The sequence below is a fragment of the Podarcis gaigeae genome, assembly GCF_964106915.1.
Source record: "Podarcis gaigeae genome assembly, chromosome: 17".
Taxonomy (NCBI): domain Eukaryota; kingdom Metazoa; phylum Chordata; class Lepidosauria; order Squamata; family Lacertidae; genus Podarcis; species Podarcis gaigeae.
The window spans coordinates 33,493,859-33,508,663 of record NC_139694.1 but is presented as its reverse complement, the minus strand read 5'-3'; the positions used below and the strand labels follow the sequence as shown (position 1 = coordinate 33,508,663).

At 43.9% G+C, this 14,805-nt stretch overlaps 1 protein-coding gene across 8 annotated transcripts in view; it reads left to right on the top strand.

Annotated features, from left to right (window-relative positions):
- VAV1 (vav guanine nucleotide exchange factor 1) overlaps nucleotides 1-14,805 on the top strand; it is a 66,728-nt gene that overhangs the window by 28,199 nt on the left and 23,724 nt on the right. For all 8 annotated transcript variants that reach the window (XM_083718739.1, XM_083718741.1, XM_083718737.1 and 5 more), the window contains 9 exons: nucleotides 401-466; nucleotides 866-974; nucleotides 2,621-2,716; nucleotides 3,309-3,377; nucleotides 8,643-8,746; nucleotides 9,430-9,529; nucleotides 11,742-11,837; nucleotides 13,077-13,145; nucleotides 13,888-13,974. In XM_083718739.1, the coding sequence (XP_083574865.1) occupies nucleotides 401-466; nucleotides 866-974; nucleotides 2,621-2,716; nucleotides 3,309-3,377; nucleotides 8,643-8,746; nucleotides 9,430-9,529; nucleotides 11,742-11,837; nucleotides 13,077-13,145; nucleotides 13,888-13,974 (796 nt within the window). The remainder of the gene's footprint in view (nucleotides 1-400; nucleotides 467-865; nucleotides 975-2,620; nucleotides 2,717-3,308; nucleotides 3,378-8,642; nucleotides 8,747-9,429; nucleotides 9,530-11,741; nucleotides 11,838-13,076; nucleotides 13,146-13,887; nucleotides 13,975-14,805) is intronic.

Genomic DNA, 14,805 nt, shown 5'->3' with positions numbered 1-14,805 from the left:
GGCAGGAAGGTAAACGGCGTTTCCGTGCTATGCTCTGGTTTCACCAGAAGCAGCTCAGTCATGCTGGCCACATGACCTGGAAAAACTGTCTGCAGACAAACGCCGGCTTCCTCAGCCAGTAAGGCAAGATGAGCACAGCAACCCCAGAGTCGTTCGGGGCTGGACTTATCTGTCAGGGGTCCTTTACCTTTACCTTTTTACTCTGCCGACAATCTGTCGCCCTTAGATGACAGATAAGTTCATCCAAAAGAAGTTACCAAGCAAGGGGCTGCATCATCTGAAATAAGCATCCTCTGATACCACTATAAATGCAGTATCTATATAGGCATATATATAGTTGCAGTTACTTGAGTAGCTTGTGGATATTACATTCTGATCTTAAACCATCTTTGTTTCACAGGCCATTCCCTACAGAGGACAGCATCGCTGATGATGATATATACAGTGGCTTATCAGATCAGATTGAGTAAGGAGCAAGACCATTCTGGGAGGGGAGGGGGAAATCATTCATGCCAAACGTTGCTGCTTTTCCCTTGAAAGAATGCATGACATCAGAAAATGATCAAGTGGATCTTTTTCCTATCACTGTACGCTGGCAGAACCTTCCCCTCCTGAATTCCTGCTGCTTCTACAATTGCTAAAGGCGCAGAAGTATTGACGGGAAAATGATCATCATTGTGCCAATAAGCTTCTCTCAGGAATACTGGTCTTTGAAAGTAACTGAGGGTGGTCTAGATAGCGACTTGAGGCGGACTCCCGTGACCCATGGCAACTGAAGCCACATGGGTCTCATTCCAACAAAATCTACCTTCTCTCATGTCAGGGGTGGGAGGGCTAAAGTTCTTTCTCTCTCCCTTTCCACCAGTGACACCATGGAGGAAGATGATGACCTCTATGATTGTGTGGAAAATGAGGAGGCTGAAGGAGATGACATCTACGAGGATCTGATGAGGTCAGAGCCAAGTGTCATGCCGGTAAGTGGCCAGGAGTTGGTGATCTATCCATTCCTTGCAAGGCACAATTACTGCTGCCGGATCCACCCAACATCAGAAGAAAGTCATTGTGCAGTCCGTCAAAGAAAGACTTTGCGGGTAGAAAAGGTAAAGGATTCCTGGACGGTTAAGTCCAGTCGAATTCAACTATGGCAGACATCCCCAAACTCGGCCCTCCAGCTGTTTTGGGACTACAATTCCCATCATCCCTGACCACTGGTTCTGTTAGCTAGGGATGATGGGAGTTGTAGTCCCAAAACAGCTGGAGGGCCGAGTTTGGAGGTGCCTGGACTATGGGGTGCCGTGCTCATCTCTGTTTTCAGGCCGATTTATCTAGCAGATTTATCTCTCAGACACAGCAAGCATTTTACAACCTGCAACTTGTTCATCTTCACAGCAGCCCTGTAGAGTAGTCCCTAGTCGCCATTTTAGAAAGATTAAATAGAAGCAAACGGGTCATTCCTGTTTTATTTATTTCTTATTGATTTATTAAATTTATCATGAAAAGATCTAGGGCAGTTCACAGAATAAAATACAAGATAATTAAGCCAAAACAACAAAACAATAACCACAGCTGTTATGTACTGAAGTTCTCACCCTGGGCCAGCAGGGGGATACTGTAGATAGTTATGCAAATGAAGGATCGAAAAGTGACGTTCATTGATTGGATAGTTACAGATAGGTAGCCGTGTTGGTCTGCCATAGTCAAAACAAAACAAAAAAAAATCCTTCCAGTAGCACCTTAAAGACCAACTAAGTCAGTTCTTGGTATGAGCTTTCGTGTGCATGCACACTTCTTCAGATACACTGAAACAGAAGTTTCCAGACCCTTCTATATAGTGAGAAGGTGGGGAGGGGTATTACTCAGAAGGGTGGTGGGAATGGGTGGTTGGCAGATAGCTGTGATGAGCCTGTTGACGACTCTTAACGACTGCAATAGGTCTTACAGGGAGAAGCAAGGGGTGAAAAGGTGAAAAATGGCTTTGTCATGTATAATGAGATAAGAATCCAAGGTCTTTGTTCAGGCCAGGTTTCTTCATGGTTTTAAGTTTGGTGATAAGTTGTAATTCAGCAGCTTCTCTTTCCAAGACTGGTGTATCTGAAGAAGTGTGCATGCACATGAAAGCTCATACCAAGAACTGACTTAGTTGGTCTTTAAGGTGCTACTGGAAGGAATTTTTTTTTTTTTTTTTTGTATTGATTGGATAGTTTTAGAAAATGGCAACAGTTACATTGTTCTGGAGCTCTATATAAGCAGGCTGACTGAGCTCCTCAGCTCAGTTCTGTTCCAGCTTACAAAATAAAGAGCTGCTTTGGAGAAATCGCTGTGTCGTCTGCTATGTCAACCCACAACTTAACAACAACCCTTCCCATTTAAAAGGCTGTAGAATATTAATCAGTCTAAGGCCTGGTCGAAGAGGAATGTTTTACCTGGCACCTAAAAGTATATAATGAAGGCACCAGGCGAACCTCCCTTTTTAACACCTGATCCATTAACATCGTTAACATCATTAGGGCGGCCTAGTGAGTGATGCATTTGAACCCGAGTCCAGGGCCCAGGCTTCATCCACTGACCCACAGCAACTCATCTCATAACATGGTTCCCCACTGTGTTGTATGTTTTGCAGCAGCGGATGACTGAACTGGACAAGAGAAAATGTTGCCTTCAGGAGATCCAACAGACAGAGGAGAAATACACAAGCACACTAGAATCTATCCACCAGGTACTTATGCCACTTCCGCCTCCTCCCTTCTCACAGCAGTTCAGGTGGCCAAATTTCTCTTTGCCCCACATTCAGGCCTTATTCGACGCCACAGAAGCAGCACCACCTCCCTGTCTGGTTGTCTTCCTCTTTCTTGCTTTTTGCAACTCACCAGGCGATGTCGTCGTGCTGTGAGTTTCCTCGCTCCTGCCAGCGGTTGTGGGTGACGTGGAGCAGGGCCAGAGAAACTCACTCAGCCAGATGGCGTCAGGTCACAAATTGAGTTGCACCAGTGATTATGGAAGGAGATGTTAAAATGGGCCTGAGGTTTTTGGCGGCAGCTGCTCACCATGTCTTCCTTACTTAGTTCTACCCTTTGTTTGTAGCGACAAAGAAGGGGGAGCGTGGCCCTCAGCCTGATAGACTGAGAGAAGGATCCTTCCCCACAGTGGCTTTTTCCTCTGCTCACAGCATGTATAGTGCTAAACTGGGCATGCATAAATTTCTCCCCAGTACTGTATGGTATATTCATCCCCCATCAGCGAATGTGCATCTTGCTGCCTTGAATTGTGCTTGTTATTGGATCATTTCAACCAGGTTGTGCTCTTTCCAGCATTTCATGAAACCTCTGCAGCTGTTTCTGCAACCACAGGACCTGGAGAATATTTTTATTAACATTGAGGTAAGAATCTAATCTTTCAGGTACATTGCTTTTTTTAAATACTCCTCCAGCCGCTCTAGATATATTAAATGCTCCACATTACTGTTGTCCATTGTCAAAGTGCTAAAATTACCATATTAGCCTGAATATAAGCCTCACTTTTTTTCCAAATTCTGACTGTGAAAAGTTAAAGTGCGGCTTCAATTAACGACCTTACAAAAATCAGCTTTTACGATATCGCTGCTGACAAAGACATACGGTAAAACAGAATGGGTGTGAGTGCCTGCAGAATTTTAAGGGAGCGGCTTATATTCAAGTGTTGTCTTTTTTTCTCCCCCCCCCCCCCTTGAATTTTAAAGGTGTGGCTTATATTTGAGGCAATATGGTAGGTTGGTTTAACATAGCAACCAGTTTGTGACAAAAGCCTTGGTGGCTTTTAGTAGTGATGCTGCCAAAGTCATAATTCCCTGGCTCAGGATGTGAACCTCTGTGACTTATGTGAGCTCTGGGACACTACAGTTCTTCTCTGGCTCAGATTGTAAAAAACAAGTTTCCTTTTTCCCCAATTTTTTAAAATTAATTTTCCAAATTTGTAACAGAAATAACATACAAAACACACTAAAGAAAACACATTATAATAAAAAAGACAAATAAAAACACTTATTACTTATAACCTAATTTAAATTTCATTGTTAACTGACTTCCTCAAATCCCCCCTAACTGAATTTCATTGTATCACCTTGTAACAGTTCTCCAAAATCATATTTCTTATAAAATTAACTCCTTCAATTTACTACCCTCTTCTCTTTTATTGGTATTCTTATCCTTAATTCTTTACAATTCATTCTTAATCTAATCCTAAACCTATTTGATACTTCCAAGTGATTTATAATTATCTTATATTACAATATTTGGCTAAATATTCTTTGAATTTCTTCCAATCGTCTTGATATTCCTCTTCCTTCTGGTCGCGGATTCTTTCAGTCAGGTCGGCCAGCTCCAAAAAGTCCACCATCTTCATCTGCCATTCTTCTATTGTTGGTATCTCTTGCGATTTCCAATTTTTGGCTAGTAAAAGTCTTGCTGCTGTAGTGGCATACAAAAACAATCTAACATCTTTTTGGGGGCATAAAAAACAAGTTTCTTAATTCCCTCCTAACTCCCCAGACACTTGCCCTTTCCTTCCCTGGTCTTAACCACATTTGCCTTTGGCCCCATGCTTCCTAGGCACAGGTCCATGCTTTAAAGCTCTGTGTCTGTGTGCTCCCCCCCCCCTTCCTCTTTTTTGCCCTGGTTCTTTCCACACACAAAAAATGTTTCTAATTCTGAATTGGAACAAAAGGCAATTTGGGTTTTCAGAGGATTGACATTTGCTCGCAGTAAAGAGCAGGTTTTCACGGGGAAAGTGCTGGGGGGGGAGAGAAAAAGTGCTTAGACAGAGTGCTATAAAGCACAGGTCTATGCCTAGAAACACGGCAAGAAAGGAAGTCTAGATGGTTACCTAGAAGTGGGTACCGTGTTTTTCGCTCTATAAGACGCACCAGACCACAAGACGCACCTAGTTTTTGGAGGAGGAAAACAAGGACAAAAATATTCTGAATCTCAGAAGCCAGAACAGCAAGAGGGATCGCTGTGCAGTGGAAGCAGCGATCTCTCATGCTGTTCTGGCTTCTGGGATAGCTGTGCAGCCTGCATTCGCTCCATAAGACGCACACACATTTCCCCTTACTTTTTAGGAGGGGAAAAAGTGAGTCTTATAGAGCAAAAAATATGGTATATCTTTCTCTTTTCATCCTATGTAATTTTTGCATGTTTTTACTCATAGTTCCATTCATTCACACATAAGGGGAGTGGGTGGCGCTGTGGTCTAAACCACTAAGCCTCTTGGGCTTGCCAGTCAGAAGGTTGGCAATTCGAATCTGTGAGTTCCCATTGCTCTCTCCCACTCCTGCCAACCTAGCAGTTTGAAAGCACACCAGTGCAAGTATATAAATAGGTACCGCTGTGGCAGGAAGGTAAATGGCGTTTCTGTGTGCTCTGGTTTCTGTCACGGTGTTCCATTGCACCAGAAGTGGTTTAATCATGCTAGCCACATGACCTGGAAAGCTGTCTGTGAACAAAGGCCAATTCCCTCAGCCTGAAAGCAAGATAAATGCCACAACCCATAATGTCGAGGTTCAGGGAATCCTATCCTTCCCCTGTGGGCAGCCAAAAGAGCAGATAAACAGAAAGAGTTCTTACCACACAATTTATTCAGTATTCATAGAGAGAGACAAAAGAATGTAGTCCCTATTCAGTAATGACATTGCTCTGAGTAAAGCCCAACCCCCTCCTTCTCTTTTATCCTCCATCATCCATGCGCTGGCTGATCTGGGCTTTCTGCCTCTGAGCTTTCTGTTCTACTACTCTCCTAGTCCTGGGAGAGGGGGGCTCAGGAATGCTGTCCAAAGACACCGAGTCTGTCAGCTGTCTCTCCCCTAGTGTTTCTTCCTCCTGCTGTTCCTCTCCCAATATTTCCCAGCTTCTCCCCTCTGCAGCCTTTGAACTATGCCCTTCTGCAAACCACCGTTCTAAATCTATACAGTCCTCCTATTCTTGGGAAGGTTCAGGAGAAGGGGCGCGCAGTCCCCACCATTCCTCCTCAGTCCTGCCCGACACATTGTCACCTTTGACTGGACTTAACCATACGTTGTACGTTACTATTTCCACATAAATTTGTACTTTTCAATCAAAATTCTTAGGTAATTTTGTATTTTAATATGCATATTTTCTCTTGAAATATCTATTTAAAAGGAGGTGGGTGTTATACATTTGCTGAGGACTGTGTAATAACATTTAGAGGAGCATAAGGTCTGTGGGATAGCTAAGTTCTCATCCAAAGCTTCTGAAAGGTCCAGGTCAGGACATTTCACAGAAGATTTTGCAAAGACCTAATTCAGCCCAGCAGTTGTGGCTGCTATGGTGATAGGAATTTTTAGAAGTGCTAAAGTAGGAGCATGTAATCTGAGACAGGACGCCTTACATATCACAGAGGATACTTCGATGCGGTTTCTGGATATATAGTGAAGATTTTAGTTCCATCACACATGCATTCTAATAGCACATCTGCTTGCACAAAGATTTGTCATTATGAATATTCTGGGACAAGGGATCATTCAAATAAAGAGCGCAGGATGACACTAAAGAAGGTGCTTTAACCAACTATGAAAAAGAGAACAGTAAAGTTTTTAAAATCAATTTTAATAAGATGTTCTTATAAACACACACATCCCGCTAATTAAACAAAGTAAAACCGTTTTGTGACTGGATACCAGCCCAATTCACTTTGAACCAATACAGCCCCTCTCCCACTTCTACCTTGTCTGCCAGACTTGTGCAAATGCATTGGTTTTCCTGAAACACCCTTGAACTGAAAAACACCCACCTAGCATGGATATTTGTGAACAGTCCTACTTTACTGTAAGCCAGGTAGCCTCAGGACAGGTTGTTTATTTCAGTGCAGTCATCTTCATCTTGCAAGGCTACATATTTGAGTTCACTTGTGGCCTAGACTTCCTTCCTTTGCTAGGTCCTGTGTAATATTTCATTCAAAAGGGTATGTGCATATATGTGCCGTTTCTTCTCCAGCCAGAATGACTCACTTGTAAAGTTAAGTCACTCATTCCGGCAAGAGTTTTTCTGCTTGATCATCATTTCTGAACGCAGTAGAGACTGAAGCCATGATGTTGGGATCCCACCCAAGTCACAGTTGCCTCTGGTTTCCTTGTCCTTTCACAGCCAACAGCTCCCCAACTACAGAGGCACAGCCAGGCATGCATGAGGTAGCCAATAGGTTGGTTCCAGTTTGTTGATGACACAGGGTTTGGGGGGACTGCATAGTCTAGGGGACAAACAGAGTTTTGTTTTGTTTTGGCTTTTAAAAACACCTCCATCTCCGCACCCAGTCTGTTTCTCCGACAGTAAATAGAAAATCTTCAGACAGGTGAGCATGTAAAGACGCGAGTGAGGGCAGCATGGGAATAGTTCAGAATTTGTTTTAATCTTTCTAATGTTTTGAATCTTCAAGAGTTTAATCTTTCACGAGTTTTGAAAGTTATTTATGGTATTATATTTTAAGATGAACATAGTTTTGAAAAGATAAACAAGAAGCTAAAATAGGATTTACAGTTGCCATCTGTGAGAAACTCAGTTTGATCTGATGAAGCGCGAAACAGGATGCAATCCAGGAAACCTCGTTGAAAGTGCTTGCAGAAATTGTTGTAGTTGTTGCAATTGTTACGTAACAGTAGCCATCACTTATAATTGCATATATGTGTTCATTTTACATTGTGAAAGTTTGTCAATTTATCAATCACTTTCATACTGTTTTCATTGTTTTCGGAGTTCCTTTGATTTTGTCTCGGGTGCCTTTTTCCTCCCAAAAACCCATAACTGCAGACTGCCCACTAAAAATCAGCAGTGTGTGTGTGTGTGTGTGTGTGTGTGTGTGTGTGTGACATATTTAAAGGTGTTGAGGGATGGAGCCTACCTAATTTCACACAGAATGGAGTTCTGTAAAACTGGGGCCAACACCAAAAAGGTAATCCTATATAATAACAACAACTGGAATCTTGTCTTTACAGTTTCACACAAACCTTTTCCATAGCAATTGCTGGTGTTAGCAGCAGACTACATATATAACTTTCACATGGATCATAGTGGGATCAGCTCTATAAGAAATATATATCAGTAAGAATGGAAGAAGCAACCCTTTCCTAAATTATTTTGCAGTTTCCCCATGAACCTGAATAAATGTAATGTTTGCACAAAGTTCCAAAAAAAACCCAGAATGGCCCTAATCAGTGTCCTCTTAGAGTCGTACCTTGGTTGTCGAACGGAATCTGGTCCGGAAGTCTGTTCAACTTCCAAAAACATTCAACAACAAAGGTGTGTCTTCTGATTGGACGCAGGAGCTTCCTGCAGCCAATTGGAAGCCGCTTAAGCCATGTCAGACATTTGGCTTCCAAAGAACATTCGCAAACCAGAACTCTCACTTTCAGGTTTGTGGCATTTGGGAGCCAGAACGTTCAACTCACAAGGTATTTAGGATCCAAGGTACAACTATATTCCCTTGTTCAGTCCTCCTACAACTGTGGTGTTGGAGACTGCATTGTTCCCTGGGTGTCTGCAGTGATTCTACGGAGCTCTGAAAACCATGACCACTGTTTTGAGTATAGATTCTCCTACAGAGTCCTTGTTCTTTGGTTAGCTCATTCTTCTCTGTACTCTGTTTTCCTCTTGCATCAGGAACTTTTGAAAGTTCATCGGTGCTTTCTGGTGGATCTGAAGAGTGCCCTATCTTTTAGCAACTCTCAGAACCTCTACCAGGTGTTCATCAAGTACAAGGAGAGGTGAGTTCCCCTCCCAGCATGATTGCGTGTGTCCGATAATATTGTGGCCTCAGGCAGAACCCTGGTTAAAGGTAAGTCCTGGATTCTTCAACCTAAACCCATGCAGCACCTCCCCTGAACAATGTTTGGATGCAGTTCATGCCCAGGTGAAGAGGTGGAGGAATGGTGGAGATCACCCAACCCCTTCTCCTGAAGCTTCCAGAGAAGAGGAAGGCAGTGTTGAATTACAGCAGTGTTTTGAGGAAGGTCACAGCTCAGAGACAGGTGAACAGAAGAGCTGGGAGGTGTTGGGAGAAGAGAAGGGGGAGACAGAGACAGACACGTTATCACTGGAGAGTATTTCTGACCCCGCTTCTTCCAGAACGCGGCGTTCATTGAGGGTGCAAGAGCAAAGGACTCAAGAGACAATTAGCCCCAAGCGGCCACCATAAGGGGAACTGCAGTTGCTAGGAAGGGAAGGGGGAGGAGCTCAGTTGGAGCAACGCCATTAACGGGAGACCAACTGCATCCCTGGTCTCTTGCCGTGTTGATTGAATAAACTCATTAGTAAGAACTCTTCCTTGTTTTTCTCTGCTTCTTGCTGCCACCAGGGGAGGGATAGACTTCCCCGAAGCCTGACACCAGGTGTCTGTCCAAAACTCACTGGATCTCCATTCACATCAGCTTCTTCTGCTTGCCTGCAGGTTCTTGCTCTATGGCCGGTACTGCAGCCAGGTGGAATCCGCCACAAAGCACTTAGACCAGGTGGCCAATACCAGTGTGGATGTACGCATGAGACTGGAGGTGAGGAAACTGCTCTTTGACATTCATGTGCTGGACTCCCACCATATACCAGCTTGCTGCTAAACTTTCTTATCCATGGATCCCAGCAGTAGAGATTACTGTCTTCCTCAGCCTGTTCCAATTGTATTATGACGTGATGTATTCTGTGTTTGGGACCTCACGTTATAGGACACATGCCACAACTGGGCAGCGCAATGGTATTAAAATGTAGTGCTGTAAATCACCCAGCTTAAAACTGAAACTCTAATAATAAAACAGCCAATCCAATCCAGGGCAAAGTTAGGCACAGGGGCACCAACTATAGGGGGGCCCGAGCACCCATAAAAATTTTGTTGTGGGTGCTCAGCACCCACATTGCAGTGCCCCCGCCACAACTTCTGGTGCCTCACAAAGCACCGGAAGTGATGTCTCATAGATGCTGTCCAAAGCCTTGCAAGACCTCAGAACCTGACTTCTGGTGCCATCATGGTGTCGCAACATGACAACATGATGATGTCGCAACGTGACATCATGATGATGTCATGGCATGACATCATGTCATCATGGTGCAACCTGGGGCCACAGTCGGTGCCCCTGGTTAAGTACACCTAAGCCCATTGGTTTTAGTAGTTCTAGGTGCTCCTAGCTTTGCAATGGATAAAAACAAAAATTTTATGCAATGACAATATCTACGTTTTAACATTTGATTTGCTATGGTAGCAAACTGGAAGCTGGGCTCTAGACCATTCTTTGTAAGTCACATTTAACCTATTGAACTGAAAAACAGACCTCCTAAAATCAGTGGCTTGTTACGGATGCTGGCTGTTGACCCCTTGCTAAAGAAAAGGCCTGCAAGTGAGTACAGATGTTAAGAAGGCATCTTTTTCTGTTCCACCCCATGTTTGTCACACTCAGTGCAGTTTCTGTCCTGCGTCCCCTCATCTTCTGCCAAAACTACATTGTACATCCCACTGTCCACTGTGACAAAATTGAGACTTCCGTAATTTATGTGAATTACGTTTTCATTTCATTATTCCACCCCACTCATTTCAATGTAAAGGAAACACAATGCTAATAAGGGCCAGGAGGGGGGAAGTGATCTGCTTTGACAGTTCGTGGACTGAAGCAACAACAGTGAATACCAGTTGCATGGTTTTCCACTCCGGGACAGAAAAGCCATTTCCGCTCCATTCCCATCTTTCTCAGAATCCTCCGTCCACTCTAGTAGCAGGTCAGCCAGGATTTAATAACAACAAAAAAATTAATGGACATTGACAGTGAAGTAATCCCTTCAGGTAACACTTTTGAGTGGAAAGGAGCAAGGAAATTGCTTAGGGTTTGTCTACACTTCAGTTTGTCTTGTCTCTTTCCCCCGGGGTTTTCTGCAGATGGACATGTGTTCCAATTCAGTGCTAAAGAGTGGGTTTTCCTGGGGAAAGCAATGGAACAAACAGAAAACCTCTTGGACACCTGCTTTCTAGGGAAAAGCATAAGTGTGGATGAGCCCTAAGTCACATTCAGCAGTTTGAATGTGAAAGAGAGGGATGGAAATTCCCAGGTGTCAAAAACGGTTATTTATGTACGCCACTACGGCGGCCCATTTTTTGTTAGCCCAAAAATGGAAAATGAATGAGGTCCCAACCAAAGAAGAATGGCAGCTTAAACTGTTGGAATATGTGCAGCTTGCTGATCTAACTTACAGAATAAGAGAACAAGAAGAAATTTTTTTTGAAGAAGATTGAAAAATGCTCATTGAATATATGGGGGGTATTTGTGTACACTTGAAAACATTGGCAGCATTATGATAAATTCAACACTGTAAATAAGTTTTGATGGAAGTAACAATGGAATACTGAATGGTTTAGTTTATATAAAATATGCAGGGATTTATGCTATGCAAAATGAAGCATGGAAAGAGAAGAAGGGGAATCACTGATATTTTAAGGTTGTCTAAATGAATATTCTAAATTGTAAAACAGAAATATATATATATATATATATATATATATATATATATATATATGAGAAAAAGAGAGAACTGGAGTTAGCTGAACCTGGGATCCCACTTTTGGAGGCTCATAACTCACCCTCAGTGGATTCAGTGTAGGATGAATTGATCCCTGTTTTTAGGATCTCCTTATTTCCAATAGTCAGCTTGTATATATGTAAACAAAGCAAGCGTTACGAACAGTGCTGTTTTTCTAGAACTTCACTCCAATTTTCTGCCTTTTAGGAATGTTCGCAACGAGCCAATAATGGCCGGTTCAGCCTGCGAGACCTCCTCATGGTACCCATGCAACGGGTACTGAAATATCATCTGCTTCTGCAGGTAACAAACATTGATCAGATTATGTAACGCTAGGGAGAAGGAAAAGGAAGGGGGATATTGCTCTGAAAATATATGGCACAATTGTCTTCTGTGCAGCCTCCATTCATTTTGACCAAGTTCATGCTGGATAAATTCCAGTTAAAGGTAAAGGGTAAAGGGACCCCTGGAAGGACGCGGGTGGCGCTGTGGGTAAAAGCCTCAGTGCCTAGGGCTTGCCGATCAAAAGGTCGGCGGTTCGAATCCCCGCGGCGGGGTGCGCTCCCGTTGCTCGGTCCCAGCGCCTGCCAACCTAGCAGTTCGAAAGCACCCTCGGGTGCAAGTAGATAAATAGGGACCGCTTTCTAGTGGGAAGGTAAACGGCGTTTCCGTGTGCAGCTCTGGCTCGCCAGAGCAGCGATGTCACACTGGCCACGTGACCCGGAAGTGTCTTCGGACAGCGCTGGCCCCTGGCCTCTTGAGTGAGATGGGCGCACAACCCCAGAGTCTGGCAAGACTGGCCCGTACGGGCAGGGGTACCTTTACCTTTACCTTTAAAGGGACCCCTCACCATTAGGTCCAGTCATGACCGACTCGGGGGTTGTGGCGCTCATCTCGCTTTATTGGCCGTGGGCAGTGTACAGCTCCCGGGTTATGTGGCCAGCATGACTAAGCCGCTTCTAGTGAACCAGAGCAGCGCACGGAAACGCCGTTTACCTTCCCGCCAGAGCGGTACCTATTTATCTACTTGCACTTTGATGTGCTTTCGAACTGCTAGGTTGGCAGAAGCAGGGACCAAGCAACGGGAGCTCACCCCGTTGTGGGGATTCGAACCACTGACCTTCTGATCGGCAAGTCCTAGGCTCTGTGGTTTAACCCACAGTGCCACCCGCACCCATTCAATTTCCGGTTAGAGTGAGCCAATTCTAGGGTTCTTTCTGCCTCTAGATCAGGAAGGTGTTTAAAGCATAGTGAGTGAAAGAAGGCAAGCTGGGAGCCAAGAACCCTATTGTTTGTTTCTTTAGGGACTCCTATTTATAAGCTCCTGCCGTAGGAAAAGTGCGCCTCCTGGAACATGAGCTTCCTCTTTGTGCTGATGTAATTCGAAATTCTGCAACTCTTTACTGGCAAAAAGTATCGGTTTCAGCTCTCAGTAGTGATGCTGACATATGAATGTTAGCACATAGTGAAGATTACTTTGGCTATTTTATCCCCCAAATGCAGAAGTTTGCTCATTTTTCTCTGCCTCCTCCCTCCCTCCAGGAGCTGACCAAATACACAGTGGACCCAACAGAAAAGGAGAATCTGCGGCTTGCGCTAGATGCTATGCGGGTGAGACATATTCTAGAGCTAGGCAGATTCTAGGGAGTGTATCGTGTTTGCAGCCTTAGAATTTCTGGGGTCCCGTGACAAAGGGAGGCTGTACACCCATCTAGGCCACCTGAGGATATTTGCTTGTGTATTTGTCAGTTGGGTGGGGGAATGGTCCCATGGCCATAATCTGAATTCCAGGAGAGAATCTTTCTCAGCCCTGATGCTTGAGATAGTATTTGAAATGTTGAGCATTAAAGCTGAGTATTTTTATTTTATTTTATTTGCATACAAAGCATGTACTCTAGGTCTAGTACAGCTCTTTCCCATGGTTCCATCTCTTATTCCAGTTTATAGCAAGCAACAGAAGATGTGGAACCTAGACCTGGTGGGGGACTAGGGGGTCACGTGGCGGGTGCCTAGGTTCTCAAACTCCTCCCTTGTGAGTAATGTTGTTGTAGTACTAAGTAAACAACTCTGCTGCTTATTTCATTTAAGCGAGGTTCTCGATGCAACTTACTCTCATGTCAGTGGTCAGAAGACTGCAGGCAGCATACATCACTAAAATCAACAAAAGCCACAATAACAAATGTTGGAGATGTAAATCACAAGTGGGAACCTTCTTTCATATGTGGTGGTCATGCCCAGGAATTTGTTGCGTTGTTGTTGTTTAACTCTCACTTACCTCTTTGATCTTTGGCAAGTACTCCAACCGATCATTTATTTTCGAATATCAGATCTCATTCATTATTTCCTGCATTAGGATCTGGCTCAATGTGTGAATGAAGTCAAGAGGGACAATGAAACACTGAAACAAATCACTAATTTCCAGCTCTCCATTGAGAACTTGGTGAGTCTTGTGGCAAGAGATTTTGCCCACCTTCTCTTGTTTTTGATAACGTTTTTCGACTCCAGCATGTACCTTCATATCGATTGAAAAATATAAATTTTCACTTTGTTGATTTTCAGTTACAAATAAATTAGATACAATACAAAGGAGAGAAAAAAGAGAAATAATACTATCAACAATCAGATCCCATTCTTATCTTGATTATTGGAATTCCTTTTCTTCCCACTTTTGCAAAGCTGCCATTCTTAACAGCTTTAAGTAAACAAATCAAAAATTATTCCTGCTAATGCCCCGTTCTCCCTGTTTGCTTCCAGAACTCTCCCCACCCCCCCAAAAAAATATGTAATATGTCTTCTCTTACGCTCCTACCATCTCCAAAATTTGTAATCTTATCGGGGACATATATAATTTTGGAAGGAACTTCTGTCTGAACAGGACGCGGGTGGCGCTGTGGGTTAAACCACAGAGCCTAGGACTTGCCGATAAGAGGGTTGGTGGTTCGAATCCCCACAATGGGGTGAGGTCCCGTTGCTCGGTCCCTGCTCCTGCTAACCTAGCAGTTCGAAAGCACGTCAAAGTGCAAGTAGATAAATAGGTACCACTCTGGCGGGAAGGTAAACAGCGTTTCCATGCATTGCTCTGGTTCTCCGGAAGCGGCTTAGTCATGCTGGCCACATGACCCGGAAGCTGTACACCGGCTCCCTTGGCCAATAAAGCGAGATGAGCGCCGCAACCCCAGAGTCGTCTGCAACTGGACCTAATGGTCAGGGGTCCCTTTACCGTTTTTACTGTCTGAACAAAAGGTTGTAAAAGCTTTCCTTAATATGAAGG